The sequence below is a fragment of the Vespa velutina genome, chromosome 8, assembly GCF_912470025.1.
Source record: "Vespa velutina chromosome 8, iVesVel2.1, whole genome shotgun sequence".
In the NCBI taxonomy this organism is placed as follows: Eukaryota; Metazoa; Arthropoda; class Insecta; order Hymenoptera; family Vespidae; genus Vespa; species Vespa velutina.
In genome coordinates, this window is record NC_062195.1 from 5,715,192 (window position 1) to 5,729,625 (window position 14,434).

General features: G+C 27.4%; 3 protein-coding genes across 6 annotated transcripts; 1 reads left to right on the forward strand and 2 right to left on the reverse strand.

Moving 5' to 3' along the window:
- Positions 1 to 412: 412 nt before the first annotated feature.
- On the reverse strand, positions 413 to 998 carry LOC124951322. Its single transcript, XM_047499563.1, has 2 exons — positions 676 to 998; positions 413 to 581 (listed from the first exon to the last, which is right to left on the reverse strand). Exons 1-2 carry the CDS (start codon positions 837 to 839, stop codon positions 434 to 436), a joined length of 312 nt encoding a protein of 103 aa, XP_047355519.1. The 5' UTR covers positions 840 to 998; the 3' UTR covers positions 413 to 433.
- Positions 999 to 6,684: 5,686 nt separating this feature from the next.
- LOC124951317 (odorant receptor Or2-like) lies at positions 6,685 to 8,879 on the forward strand. Of its 4 annotated transcripts, none has more exons than XR_007101571.1 (5): positions 6,685 to 7,071; positions 7,133 to 7,738; positions 8,007 to 8,047; positions 8,134 to 8,286; positions 8,363 to 8,499. XR_007101571.1 is itself a non-coding variant. In XM_047499552.1 (5 exons), the coding sequence occupies exons 1-5, from the start codon at positions 6,817 to 6,819 to the stop codon at positions 8,859 to 8,861; spliced, it is 1,191 nt and encodes a 396-aa protein (XP_047355508.1). In that variant the 5' UTR covers positions 6,685 to 6,816; the 3' UTR covers positions 8,862 to 8,879. The 4 variants fall into 4 exon arrangements, 3 of the variants coding, with proteins under 3 accessions (XP_047355508.1, XP_047355510.1, XP_047355511.1); XM_047499552.1 differs by lacking the exon at positions 8,363 to 8,499 and adding an exon at positions 8,790 to 8,879 and having other exon boundaries at positions 7,943 to 8,047; XM_047499554.1 differs by having other exon boundaries at positions 7,943 to 8,047; positions 8,363 to 8,546.
- Positions 8,880 to 11,000: 2,121 nt separating this feature from the next.
- Positions 11,001 to 14,026, reverse strand: LOC124951318 (odorant receptor 13a-like). The gene is made up of 9 exons (XM_047499556.1): positions 13,605 to 14,026; positions 13,333 to 13,452; positions 13,008 to 13,125; positions 12,690 to 12,939; positions 12,494 to 12,619; positions 12,309 to 12,399; positions 11,603 to 11,739; positions 11,323 to 11,455; positions 11,001 to 11,252 (listed from the first exon to the last, which is right to left on the reverse strand). The coding sequence occupies exons 1-9, from the start codon at positions 13,746 to 13,748 to the stop codon at positions 11,202 to 11,204; spliced, it is 1,170 nt and encodes a 389-aa protein (XP_047355512.1). The 5' UTR covers positions 13,749 to 14,026; the 3' UTR covers positions 11,001 to 11,201.
- Between the last annotated feature and the right edge of the window lie 408 nt (positions 14,027 to 14,434).

Genomic DNA, 14,434 nt, shown 5'->3' on the forward strand with positions numbered 1-14,434 from the left:
TAGACAAATTTTGAAATACCATCTTATAACACAATATTCTAGGTGCGCAGTATTAATACGATGCAGTAGGAAAATTGACATGAATCGTTCAATATACAGACTATAAGAAGCATTCTACAGAACAATTAATATTGATGGTATAATGCAATCATTGATATTATGAGTATTGCTTTATTACGAACATTACCGTAAAGAAATATGGATAAATTTTGTAATTTTTTTCTAAATTCTCGATTTTCTTTCATATTATATTTGTATTTTAAATTAATGTATATTTTTTGATCGCTAATATTGTTTCAATTTAGCATGTCAAATTTCACATGAAATTTTCTATGGGGTTTTGATGTATCATATATTACTGTTTCCATATAACACAAAACTGATATATGTAATTTCTTATAAAACTGTATAATTGAATCGTGTTGCAGAAAGGTCATCTATAGTTAGAAATGACCAATTGATTATTAAAAAAGAAAATTTGACTATACACCTTCAGACCAGTAACACTTATTCGAAGCATGCTAAGTCCTGATATCATAAAAAAGGTTTTGGAATAAAATGAATCCAATAGTTCAGCAAACCTTTATAGAAAATGTCAAAATTTTTAATAAATCCAAATTTTTATTTCATGAATAAATAATATAAAAATAATGAAAATATTAGAAAATTACGCACTCTATTGCTTTCTGATGTCTGAGGGCATATAAGGAAATATCTTTATAATATTTATCTTTTGATATCGAAGGATTTAAGACATCATCATCTAAGACTTTTTCATCAATTAAATGAGAAAGTCGATACCTGTAATAATTATTTTTATTATAATACTTAATTATCATATAGATAATATATCGAACGTCACGGACTTTACCCTAATGTTTTAAATAATCCACAATTATGCTGCACGAAAACCACAAACAATGTGTCCACCATAGCAAACGAGAAACAAACGATAAAATAAATAACGTAAGTTTGGAAAATAATCAAATAATAATATTTCTGACTATCGACAAAATATTCAACGTGATGTAACATTGGTCGTTTACTCGTGTCGTTCATCCTACCAAAAATTCCCTTCAGTGGTGCAATCATTAAATGTAGCATTGCCATAGAAAAAGTAACTGCGGAAAGACACATTTTTTATACATGATGTATAAAAAATTTGTTATAGCCATTTTAAAATACACTAATTACCTGTACAGTAAATAGTAAATTTTCTCCCATTTTCGGCATATTTCGATATAATTTCCTTTTCAGAATTTGTAGTGAAAAAATTATAATCCGTTTCTATACGATTTAGAATTGTTTTCATCTGTAGTTAATAATTTCTTATGTAGGAGTTTATGATACATTTACTTCAATAGTATACTAGTTAATATATATTTTTCTTTCGTTTTCAATCAACATTCCAAAAAAGTAATATTAACAATTCTACTAATAGTTATTTTACTAAATTACAAAACAGTGAGGAAAAAAATATGTACATTTTTTTACAAAATAATAACATACATTAATTATATACCTTTTCCCTTTGAACTGCAATATTAATTATTTTAATTGCTGAAGAAAAATCGGAAAATAATGGTGCCAAGTCCCCTAGTATAACATTTATATCATCAAGTGAAGTAAAGATGGCACAAAACTGTAATAAAGAAGCGTAGAAAATAACAACTCAAATATATTAAAGTGCCCATTAGATATAGCGTTCGTAATTGCATACGATAAAAAAGTGATCAAAATTTATCTTGTAAGATTTTCTAATCAAATAATATATGTACATGGATAATACTACACCTTAGCTACAATTTGTGTTGCGCCAAATATAAATAGAAGTGAAAGACTGAAGCATTTTGTTCTAAACGATTGATAAGGCCATTGACCTAAGATGCGTAACATTGTTTTATTCAACACGAAATGACGATGATCAAAGAAATCCATGACGTTCGTAGAGTGTCGAGAATATACTGGCAGTTCCGGAACCTATTCTCTTCACAGAATTATTCATAGACTTGTCATTTAGAATTCTCTTGGTATCAATAAGAATCGCAAGAAATGTTGAAATTATATAAATGTCTGCATTTATACTCTTCTCTATGATGAATAATTTATTCCTTATCGCCATTTCCCTTTTACTTGAAATTATCTGTCTATGCGGCATATTTAGTTGTTCAGTTAGAGAAAATAATGTCCTAATTTGATTTGTTCGAAATAAACTGCTAGCAAATTATTTTCTTATTTATTTAGTATCAAAATCAATTCATTGCAGTAGTTGGAGATATTGATCGGTAAGTTAATGATAGTTATGGAAAAGATGTTTGCATTTAATATATATATCGTATGAAGAGAATCGGAAGATCGATAGTTTTACACTTAATAATTCAAAAATAAATGATTTAAATTGGAGTTATGAAAGTGCACATAATTTAAATTTGTTACAGATTATGATTTTTAGTAATAATTATTGTGCACTACTCTAATTTTACTAAATATTATTTTACTTACAATTAAAATATATACCAAGAAAAGAAAACATGAAATAAATTTGATAATTTATAAATAAAGAATCAGGAATGTCGCATTAATATTTTACTATATTATTTTTCTAAAATATAATTTTATGATTTATTATAAGATTCCATAAAAAATTAAACAATGTGTCATTTACGAAATTATTAAGCCAAGCGTAAAACCGTGAAATATAACATTGATTTGCGTACAATCTTGAAAAGTGAAGAGATGTTATTATGCATATATGTTAACACAAGATTTCTAAGAAACAACGATTCTTACAGTAGTAAATGTTTCCATAGACATGTTAAACATTTTTGCAGCAGTTAACACACAATATACTCGTGATCTAATTAGCATGAGATAAATCACTTTTCTTGTGTGTAATGATGTGTGATAACACTTCATATTTATTCTGAAATTCATGAAAATTAATGATAACTTTTTTTTATTTTCCTTAAACATTTTGTGTCTACATGTCGAAGCAACTTATGTTCTAATAAAAAAAAGAAATAAAAAAAATTGAAAAATTAAAGCTATATAAAATGATCGAATTATGAAATATATCTACTTACAGATGCTCGTGCATTTGATCGCTGTGATCAATAACACGTTGCCCGTTTACACATTGAAACAAAATGTGAGTTAATGTCGAGTAACAGACAAACACTTGTTGAAAAAACTCTTTAGTTTCGTTCACACTTATCGTAGACTAAACATAAGTTTTCGTCAGAATTGCATATTGATTGCCTAAAAACATAGAAACTTGATTCTATACCTGAAAGACTGTGATACTTAGTTCAATCATGTTGAATCCTGCTTGGAGAAAAAGGGACGTAGAATAATAGGATTCCAAAAGATTGGCAAACCTTCATATAAGAATCAAACACTTTTAATAAATGTGAACGATCAACATTATCATTTTTCTTAGATAATACTAAATTTGTTGAAATGATTGAAATAAAATATTACAAACTCTATTGCATCTCGATGTCTACGAACGCATTCGGAAATATTCTGATAAGATTTATCATTTGATTTTGAAGGATTCAAATCTATCACCATAATATCGTCACCATTTTCGGTTATATAGTGTAGTCGATATCTGTAAAATAATATTTGTAACAATATTTATATATGTATATATATATATATATGCATTTTCATAGCTTTTGTATGAAACAGTAGTATTTTACCCTAATGCTTTAAACAATGCACAAGCATGTTGCATCAATAGCACAAACATTGTGTCGACGGTAACGATTATGTAAACACAGATAAAGATAGTTACGCAAGAGTGTAATATAATAGGATAATAAAATGTTTGAGAGTAAACAAAATATTCAACGTGATGAACAAATGGTCGTTCTATCGTACCGTTTATGCTACTTATACTAATAGCTCTCAATGGTGTAATTATAAAAATAAGCATTGATACCAGAAAAAAACCTGCAAAAATGTAGATTTATAAACATTAAGAATATATAAGGTGAAAATATATTCTATGATAATTTTCTGAAATTTTTAATTACCTATATAAATAATAGTAAATTTTCTTCCATCTTTGGCATACTCGAGTATGATTTTCATTTCACCATCTGTAGTGAATAAAGCATAATCTATTTGCACACGATTTAGAAGTTCTCTCATCTGTGGTTAACAATTTTCCCTTTTATATTAACTTCAATCGTATAATAACATAAGTTATATCTCTCTTTCCTTCATTTTTAAATTGAAATAAATCGACAATAATGCTAACATATCTAACATATTATACTAAAATTAATTTTACTCTAGAAGCAATACCATATAATAGTTCAATACCTTTTCCGTTTTCATCGCAGTATTTATTAATTGTATTGTTGCAACTGAATCGGCAATCAATGGGGACATATCATTTAATACTACGTCTATTTCGTTAAACGAAGCAACAGTCGCGCATATCTGCGTTCAAGAATCGAAGAGAATAAAAAAGAATTAATTTAATTGTATTGCTTATTAAATATAGCGCTCTACATTTTTGTATGATAAAAGAAACAATGATTTTAATCTATTTCGTGAGATTTTCTATTCGAATAATATACAAAGAAAATTCTGCACCTTAGCTATAATTTGTGTTCCAGCTAAGAAGAATAAAATTATCAAACCGATGTATTTTGTTCTAATCGATTGATAAGGCCATTGGCCCAATAATGATAGCATGCCTTTATTGATCGCGTAGTGACGACCATCAAAGAAATCCATCACGTTCATAGAATGTCGAGAATACACTAAAATAGGGAAATCCCCTTTGCCTGTCTGAGCTACTCATAGTCAGTTCAATAATAGTTTCATCATTTATGATTCTCTTGGTATCAATAACAGTCACAAGGGATGTCGATAATTATACAGATGTCTAAATTTACACGCTTTGATTACATGCTATGCCGAATAATTAATTCCTCAATTACTTTCCTTTTATGAGAAAAGATCGATCTAAGCGATGTATTTTGTTGCGTAGACACGGGTAACTTCTTATTTAATTTGTGCGAACTAAGCTACACTTTTAGCAATTTTTTACTTATTTACATTTTTAATTGAAATTAAGACATATAATTAAGGCATTCGAAGAAGAAAGATAAATATTTTGAGGGAAACAGTAACATCGTGTATTATTTTATTATATATGTATTTCAAATACTATATGGCTGATTTCTTTTAAATCGATTTCCTTCGATATATCAAAAAAAGATATCCACATATTTACGAAACATAATTTGTACATTACTGCTTATTATTATTAGTACTGTTTTTTTAATATAAAAAACCGAAAAGAGAAAAAGTGATCCTCTAATAGCCTCCAAGAATCAACGAGGATAAATTCTAACTTAACTTTTACATGGTATAAATACTCACAGTTGGATGATCAATTATTGTCGATCTATGCATATAACAAGTATTCATATGTCAATGAAGTTATACTTTTAAAATATAATAAATCTGATTAAGAGAGAAATATGCATCTTCGGTTGTGTAATCGTCTAAAACATATATGTTTACATGTAATCAAATCTTGGTTCTTACTACTCTATTGTGGTATGGCAAAAGAAGTGACTGTAGAAATGGTATGCTTACGTCATTGATGAATCTTAAATTCGATTATAATTTCATTAAGAGTTAAAACAGTGGGTCAAGATGGTTATTCGAGATCTCGACAGTATTATTTGGATTGATAACGTTATTGCACGTGCCATCGACAAAGCTGTCCGATCCGATTAAAAGAGATTTTTTGCTTTTTTACAGAATTATGATCTTTACAAATTAGTGAAAGGCTTACTGCAATAAGATACGTTGAACGGTGAAGGTGCCAATTATATTTTGAAAACTTTATACGAAGAATGGAAAAAAAAATAACTGAGATGTGCAGGTTGCAACTGATCAATGGATTCTTTCTTTTATACTCTGGTCAAGTGAATTCGAAGCAATTTCTTTTTCGAAAAGAGAACAAAAGGGATTATATTAGAATAAGTATTATCACATATTATTTAATATCACAATACTATATAATATAATATTATAGTCTTTCCGGATATCTCATTTTATAAGATTTATTTAAATATCTTTCGTATTTATGATCTTATATGTGATGTAAATTATAAAATATGTTCAAGATTATATATGATTCATTTTTTAGATTATCAATACATCAATATCGTATTATTTTTTATTACAAACATTCGAAGAAATAAATGCATATTAATTAGAAATTTATTAGCTAGAAATTTTTATCTATATCACTATAACAATAGAACTTTGTAGATGTTATTTAAATATTATTAAATTATCAATTAATCATTTCATTAGTTAGATGATATAATAAGTACAAATAAAAGAACTTTTTCTTGTTAATTATGTATTGTTTATTATCAATGGTATACAATTGTTGTTGTCAACGATGTTCCATCTGTCATTATGATTTATATATTTATTTTCAAAAAGATGTTTCATGTATTACGTCTATAAAGTATCCCTATATTGGTATTACTTGTAAATCATCGAATAACTTAATGAGAAAGTACCGTTTGCTTCTCCAGCAATTTTCGATGCAACCATACATTTACCTAAATAATTACGTAAAACTTTGTAACTATCTGATTGATATCCAAAGTGATTGCATAAATAATGAACATGCGGATCGAAGTGAGTAGAAAATGTACTTTTAAGAAATCGCATATGATATCGTATCAAGTATCGCTTGTTAGAAGCAATACTCTGTCACAATATACGAGGCATTGAATCCACGTTATATTGCTGATCTTTTTTCATTCGATGATGGTAGAACAACTGGCAACGTATCGAAAGTATGAGTGTTTTATAAAACGTATACTGTTATGTGTCGGTTTATGGCCTATGGAAAATACGGGGAGCTCATGTTTCTATCAATATTTACCAATTTTCGCTATATTATCTGCAACCTTTATGTTTTATGGTACATTGAAATTCTGTCTAGAAAATTTTGATAATGTAAAAGTATTATCGAAAGGACTCAGTCCTTTAGGAAGTTTTGGTTTAGTAGCTGTAAAGGTATGTCAGATATTTGATCGTCAGTGTGAAATAATGAGAATTATATTGAATTTTTTTTCAGGCACTAATGTTCTTTTTATATCGAGAGCAATTACACGAATTGAATATGAATCTCGAATCGATGTTCGAAGAAATGCTTAAAAAAACACATTATCGACCTGTTATATTGTCATTGCTAAATCTTTTTAAACGTCCTGCATATATTGTTTACTATTTGACCATGTTTGTAATACTACTGTATTTATTTAGACCGTTTTTATTGATCGTCTATGAAGTTATCAAGAACGTCAGTCCCAAACATTACGTTCTTCCCTTTCCTACCACTTTTCCATGGATCGATGAAACTCCGAATATGGTTTTTCAAGCGCAATTTCTTTTCGAAATTGTATTCGGTTGGTTCGTGATTTGCGTGACCAGCGCCGTCGATACGGTTTACGGATTTTACATATTTCAAATGAGTGGAGTTCTACGTGCCATGTGTTTCGAATGCGAGCATCTTGGAAAATCATCTAAGGAGCTCGATGTCATTCTACGTAACTGCATTAAAAGACAGATCTTACTTTTACGTTGTCGTGATATCATTCAAAATGTTTATGGACCAATTGTGCTATGCTTAATAGTGAGCAGTGTTATTGTCCTATGTGCGCTGATATTTCAAATGTTTCAGGTATAATAATTATCTTTATATATAATTTCGATATTGATATATATTTTATTTAATACTTCATAGTATAAACGATCTTCATCGATAAGATTAACATTTTCTTTAATACTTTTCTTTTTTCTTTTAACCAATTAGTGGTGAATTAAAAATATTACTTTTCATATTAGCATTTCGCTATAATAATTTAACATATTTTTCATTGAAAAGACAGAAATAAGTATAGGTAAAACTGTTCTGTTTCTTTTTTATGGGATAATGAAAATAATCCAAGCATTTTTGTATTCTTGGTATGGAAGTATTCTTGATGTTGAGGTATTCATTATTTCGAATAATATACATCTTCTTTTTTTAACTCTTTTTCGTTGCATTAATATCAAATATTTCTTTTATATATACAGAGTGAAGCATTCCGACAAAGTATTTATTGCTGTAGATGGTATCAAGATGGAAATATTAAACTGATGAAAGGTGTTCTTCTTATATTGGTACAGAAACCAATTGTATTGACAGCATGTCACCTTTTTTGTATTTCATTGGATCTTTTTGTTAAGGTAAACATTGTTATTACAAATTGCATATCATTTTTAATTTTCGTTCGACTAAGCATTTTTGCTTTTTTACTTTTAGATACTTAATACGTCCTTGTCATATTATTTTTTGTTGCAAACATTCGACGAGAATAATGATGAACGTTAAATAAAATTATTCAAGAGTATTAAAAATATAGTTACATTTTAAGCACTATATACGGGTACATGATTTGTAAGAAATAAAATATTATAAAATATGAAATATAAGATACGAACGTAAAATGGTCTTCTTATGTAATATTTATATTAATATCTATATAACATTGTGGGTATTTTTTATATTAAAATTATTATAACGTATGATTTGTGGTTAATATTTTACTTTTTAAATAAAAAAGATGCATATAAATTTAACGTTCTTATTATTACATAAAAAAATACAGTATAAGTACATATATATATATATATATATATATATTGCATCTATTTATAATTATTATATGTATATGTATATGTTTTTTTAGCTGTATTCTAAATATAAATTCTTCATAACGTTGAATTCTATATCCAAAATTATACATAAAAGAATCGAGTAATAATCATCTGGTGATTCGCAAGTTAATACGATGAGAAGAAATAATGTGAATTCATGGAAGATGTTACCGTGACACGCGAATCATCTATGAAAGAAACTATAACTTTTTTCTTTAGTTCTTTTCCATTCGAAAAACTTCGAGCATCTGTTTTTTCTTTATTTTTTTCATCAACGCATCATACATTCCACTTTCTTATTTTATTAAAATCCAATGTCCGCAACGATTTGTTCTGAGATATCGAATGATGAATCGGATTTCAAAGTGTTCGATTCGATTAAAACATCCACCGATATTCATAAAGCAAACATACTCGATGTTTATTCGAACATTCTTCGACTTATTATTGTACACTGGATGCCACGACGTTATTTATTGAAAGAGGAACAACGTAACAAGGAACTGAACGATTTGATTTTACCGAGCAATACGCAATGGCGCCATCGAGTTTATTACACACTGGTCGAATTACAACGAGAAAGAGACATCAAAATAATCGGATTAGAGTAAGAATGTATACTTTTATTTAATAATAAATTAAACATATGTATACATATTTATGATAGGAAAGAGAAAGAGAAAGAGAGAAAGACGGGAGTGGGGATGAAGGAGACATTCACGAAACATGACATTTAAGAAATGAAGCAGTATACAGAATTACATTTTTCTTTTGACGTTTATATATTGTTTATCATCATACAATTGACGCTGTCAATGATGTTCCATCTGTCATTATGAATAAGTTCATAGCCACATGATCACATGTAGTTTTTCGTTTAGATAATAATTAATTGTTCATTCAACTAATTCTCGATCGTTCGAATTATTTTTAAAATGTTTGAAGCTCATTCATATTGATTTAGTATTTTAGATAAAATATAAATCATAATGATATAAGTATATTACAGGTTAGTGTAGTAATAATCATTTCTAGATATTTTTGAGTTTGATAAATTTAAAAATTTGGATCAGTCGATTAGAGATAACTTATAGTACATGAATCGAAATTCTGCATTTTTTTATTTTTTTATGTTTTTTTAAGTATGATCTCTTTAACCGCGTATCTTTTTAGAGAAGATAAAATCGTCTCTAAAAAGTTTGATCACTGTAGTACGTAAACTCTGATGCAAACTAATTTCTATATCCTCAATAATGGTGGAAACAAGAAGAAAAGATGAAAAGGGAACGAAATTAAGGGATCCCCAGGATTACGAATGGAGTCCAGGAAAATTAGAACGAATTGTGAAGGCGAAAATCTTGAAGGAAGAAGATACGAATAGTTTGTCCGCTAAGTTTAGTTCTAATGGTTCTATGACGGAAACTTACATTGAACCGGGATGGCGAATCGAAGATATCCTATTAGCAGCTAAAGTTCTAGGAGAAGAAGAAAATCAGTCTGGTTATGCCAACGAAGCTGAGATGCGACGTGTATTTGGACTCTATTTAAATAATATATGTACGTAAAAATATTGCGCGTTAGCTAAAATCTGTGTTTCAATTAATAAGAATACAATTATGAAACTGATATATTTTTTTTTAATCGATTGATAAGGTCATTGGCCAATAAGAACAGTATGTCTTTATTGATTGCGTAATTACGACTGTCAAGAAAATTCATTACATTCATACAATGTCGTGAATACATTAAGAAAGAAATGCCCATTCCTTGATTAAATTATTTATAATTAGTTCGATAGTAGTTTTGTCATTTAAGATTCTCTTGTTAACAGTAAGAGTCACAAAGGATGTAGATACTTATTATAGATGTTTGTGTTTATACGCTTGTCTTGCATGAACAATTAATTAATTAAGCATCGTTTAGGTACAAGGAATGTCTTATTTAATTTATATGAAATAATATGCTCTGCCAAGTATTATTTGCTTAAATATATTGTGTTTCGAAATCAATCTATTTTATTAATTACTTATATTAATCCAAAAGTAAACGATAGAGCAAAAGATGTTTGTGCTTATTGTATATAATAAATGGATAGGATTAAATTATTTCGGATTTAATACTTTTGCATTGTCTATGACTGATTGTTATAATTTAAGTCAACACTGAAAATATTTGGATTTAAATTATATTTACATTTTATAAAAATCAAAAATTATGATGTAATGATAATTATTACTCTTTTTTGTTAATTTCAGTTTTATTCTATTGAGGCTTCTAACAATATACATATGTAAAGATATATAAATTCAAAAAGAACTTTGGAAATTATATAGAGATAACTATACACATATTCTTGTCAATACTATTTTTTTTAAATTAATTGGTGGGTGGGTGTGTTGTTCTGCATTTTAGCAATTAGTGATAGAATTCCATAGTTCAAATTTTCATTGAAAAGATCGCATAACAGTGAAGTATGAAATTGAGGTACGAACAATCTTGAACAATAAAAATCAAATTAGTAAGAAAACATATTTATACAAAATTATAAAAAATAATAATTCTTACAGAGCTAAAAGTTTCCAATGATATGTTTAATAGTCCTGCAGCTGTTAGTATAGAAGGTTTCAATGATCTAAGTGTCATCAAAGCAATTACTTTTCTTGTTCGTAAAGATGTACGATACCACTCAGTATTTATTCTATAATCGACAAAAATTACAATAATCATTTTTTATCCGTATCCTCTGAAAGATTTTATCTATCAAATTAATATCTAATCAGAAATAAACTCGACAGTACTCAATCATTTAAAAACAACGAGTGTACAAATACTTTTAAATACTTACAGATGTTGGTGCATTTCACTACTATGATTAATAAGTCGTTGACCGTTCATACATTCAAAGTAGACATGAATTAAAGCCGTGTAACAAATAAACATATTTTGAATAAATTGTTTAAGATTGTTGACATTTAGTACAGCCTAAAAATATGATATTATAGTGCATAGGCAAACCTCTTATAACACGATACTCCACGAATACGATTTTTATGTAACACATTAGACAAATTTTGAAATACCATCATATAACACAATATTCTAGGTGCGCAGTATTAATACGATGCAGTAGGAAAATTGACATGAATCGTTCAATATACAGACTATAAGAAGCATTCTACAGAACAATTAATATTGATGGTATAATGCAATCATTGATATTATGAGTATTGCTTTATTACGAACATTAGCGTAAAGAAATATGGATAAATTATGTAATTTTTTTCTAAATTCTCGATTTTCTTTCATATTATATTTGTATTTTAAATTAATGTATATTTTTTGATCGCTAATATTGTTTCAATTTAGCATGTCAAATTTCACATGAAATTTTCTATGGGGTTTTGATGTATCATATAGTACTGTTTCCATATAACACAAAACTGATATATGTAATTTCTTATAAAACTGTATAATTGAATCGTGTTGCAGAAAGGTCATCTATAGTTAGAAATGACCAATTGATTATTAAAAAAGAAAATTTGACTATACACCTTCAGACCAGTAACACTTATTCGAAGCATGCTAAGTCCTGATATCATAAAAAAAGTTTTGGAATAAAATGAATCCAATAGTTCAGCAAACCTTTATAGAAAATGTCAAAATTTTTAATAAATCCAAATTTTTATTTCATGAATAAATAATATAAAAATAATGAAAATATTAGAAAATTACGCACTCTATTGCTTTCTGATGTCTGAGGGCATATAAGGAAATATCTTTATAATATTTATCTTTTGATTTCGAAGGATTTAAGACATCATCATCTAAGACTTTTTCATCAATTAAATGAGAAAGTCGATACCTGTAATAATTATTTTTATTATAATACTTAATTATCATATAGATAATATATCGAACGTCACGGACTTTACCCTAATGTTTTAAATAATCCACAATTATGCTGCACGAAAACCACAAACAATGTGTCCGTCATAGCAAATGAGAAACAAACGATAAAGTAAACAACGTAAGCTTGGAAAATAATTAAATAATAATATTTCTGAGTATCTACAAAATATTCAACGTGATGTAACATTGGTCGTTCACTCGTGTCGTTCACCTTTCTAAAAATTCCCTTCAGTGGTACAATCATAAAACGTAACATTGCCACAAAAAAGATGGCTGCGAAAAGAAACATAAACATGGTGTATAAAAAATTTGTTATAATCATTTTAAAATGCATTAATTACCTGAACAGTAAATAGTAAATTTTCTCCCATTTTCGGCATATTTCGATATAATTTCCTTTTCAGAATTTGTAGTGAAAAAAGTATAATCCGTTTCTATACGATTTAGAATTGTTTTCACCTGTAGTTAATAATTTCTTATGTAGAAGTTTATGATATATTTACTTCAATAGTATACTAGTTAATATATATTTTTCTTTCGTTTTCATGAAATATTCAAGGAAAGTAATATTAATAATGTTACTCACAGTTATTTTGTTAAGTTACAAATTTATGTCAAAAATGACAAATTTTCTTTGAAAAATAATGACATACGTTAACTATATACCTTTTTCCTTTGAACTCCAATATTAATTATTTTAATTGCAGAAGAAAAATTGGAAAATAGTGGTGCTAAGTCCTCTAGTACAACGTTTAAATTATCATGTGAAGTAATAATAGCGCACAACTGTAGTAAAAAAGCGAAAAAAATAGAAAATCTCAAATATATTAAAGTGATCATTAGATATAATGTTCGTAAGTATACGACAAAAAAGTAATTCAAATCTATCTTATGGGATTTTCTAATCAAATAATATATGTACATGGATAATACTGCACCTTAGCTACAATTTGTGTTGCACCAAATATGAATAGAAATATATAACTGATGCATTTTATTCTAAACGATTGATAAGGCCATTGACCTAAGATGCGTAACATTGTTTTATTCAACACGAAATGACGATGATCAAAGAAATCCATGATGTTGGTTGAGTATCGAGAGTACACTGCCAGTTCGAGAACTATTTTTCTTCACGGAATTACTCGTAACTATCTCATTTAGAATTCTCTTAGTATTAATAAGAGTCGCAAGAGATATCGATAATTACATGCTTGTCTATAATGAATAATTAATTGCTTAGTCATTTTCGTTTTACGTGAGATTATCGATCTTTGTGACGTATTTAGCCGTTCAGTCACAAAGGGAATATCCCTATTTGATTTGTGCGAAGTATCGGCTAGCAATTATTTACTTATTTATTTAGTATATAGAAGTCAATTCATTGCAGTAGATGGTGATATTGATCAGGAAGTTAACAATTGTAATGGAAAAGAAGTTTGTATTCATTCTACATATCGTACGAAGATAATCGGAAGATAGGTACTTTTATACTCAATAAATTAAAAATGAATAATTTAAATTGGTGTTATGAAAGTGTATATAATTTAAGTCTGTTACAGGTCAAAGATTATTATTTTTAGTAATCATTATTATTTATTAATGTATACTATTCTAATTTTACTAAATATTATTTTATTTATAATTAAAGTGTTTATTTAGATAAGAAAACATTAAATAAATTTGGAAATTTATAAATAAAGAATCAGAAATGTCGCATTAATATTTTACTATAGTATTTTTCTAAAATATAATTTTATGATTTATC

What these genes read in the sequence shown, in the direction of transcription:
- LOC124951322 (XM_047499563.1), bottom strand. Translation starts at nt 839, where the DNA reads ATGATAATTAAGTATTATAATAAAAATAATTATTACAGGTATCGACTT. An exon ending in AGACATCAGAAAGCAATAGA is followed by an intron (nt 582 to 675) that starts GTGCGTAATTTT and finishes TTTTCTATAAAG; the next exon opens with GTTTGCTGAACTATTGGATT.
- LOC124951317 (XM_047499552.1), top strand. Translation starts at nt 6,817, where the DNA reads ATGATGGTAGAACAACTGGCAACGTATCGAAAGTATGAGTGTTTTATA. An exon ending in TGATATTTCAAATGTTTCAG is followed by an intron (nt 7,739 to 7,942) that starts GTATAATAATTA and finishes TTCATTGAAAAG; the next exon opens with ACAGAAATAAGTATAGGTAA. An exon ending in GAAGTATTCTTGATGTTGAG is followed by an intron (nt 8,048 to 8,133) that starts GTATTCATTATT and finishes TTATATATACAG; the next exon opens with AGTGAAGCATTCCGACAAAG.
- LOC124951318 (XM_047499556.1), bottom strand. Translation starts at nt 13,748, where the DNA reads ATGGATTTCTTTGATCATCGTCATTTCGTGTTGAATAAAACAATGTTA. An exon ending in TTGGAGTTCAAAGGAAAAAG is followed by an intron (nt 13,126 to 13,332) that starts GTATATAGTTAA and finishes TATTAACTACAG; the next exon opens with GTGAAAACAATTCTAAATCG. An exon ending in GGATTATTTAAAACATTAGG is followed by an intron (nt 12,620 to 12,689) that starts GTAAAGTCCGTG and finishes TAATTATTACAG; the next exon opens with GTATCGACTTTCTCATTTAA.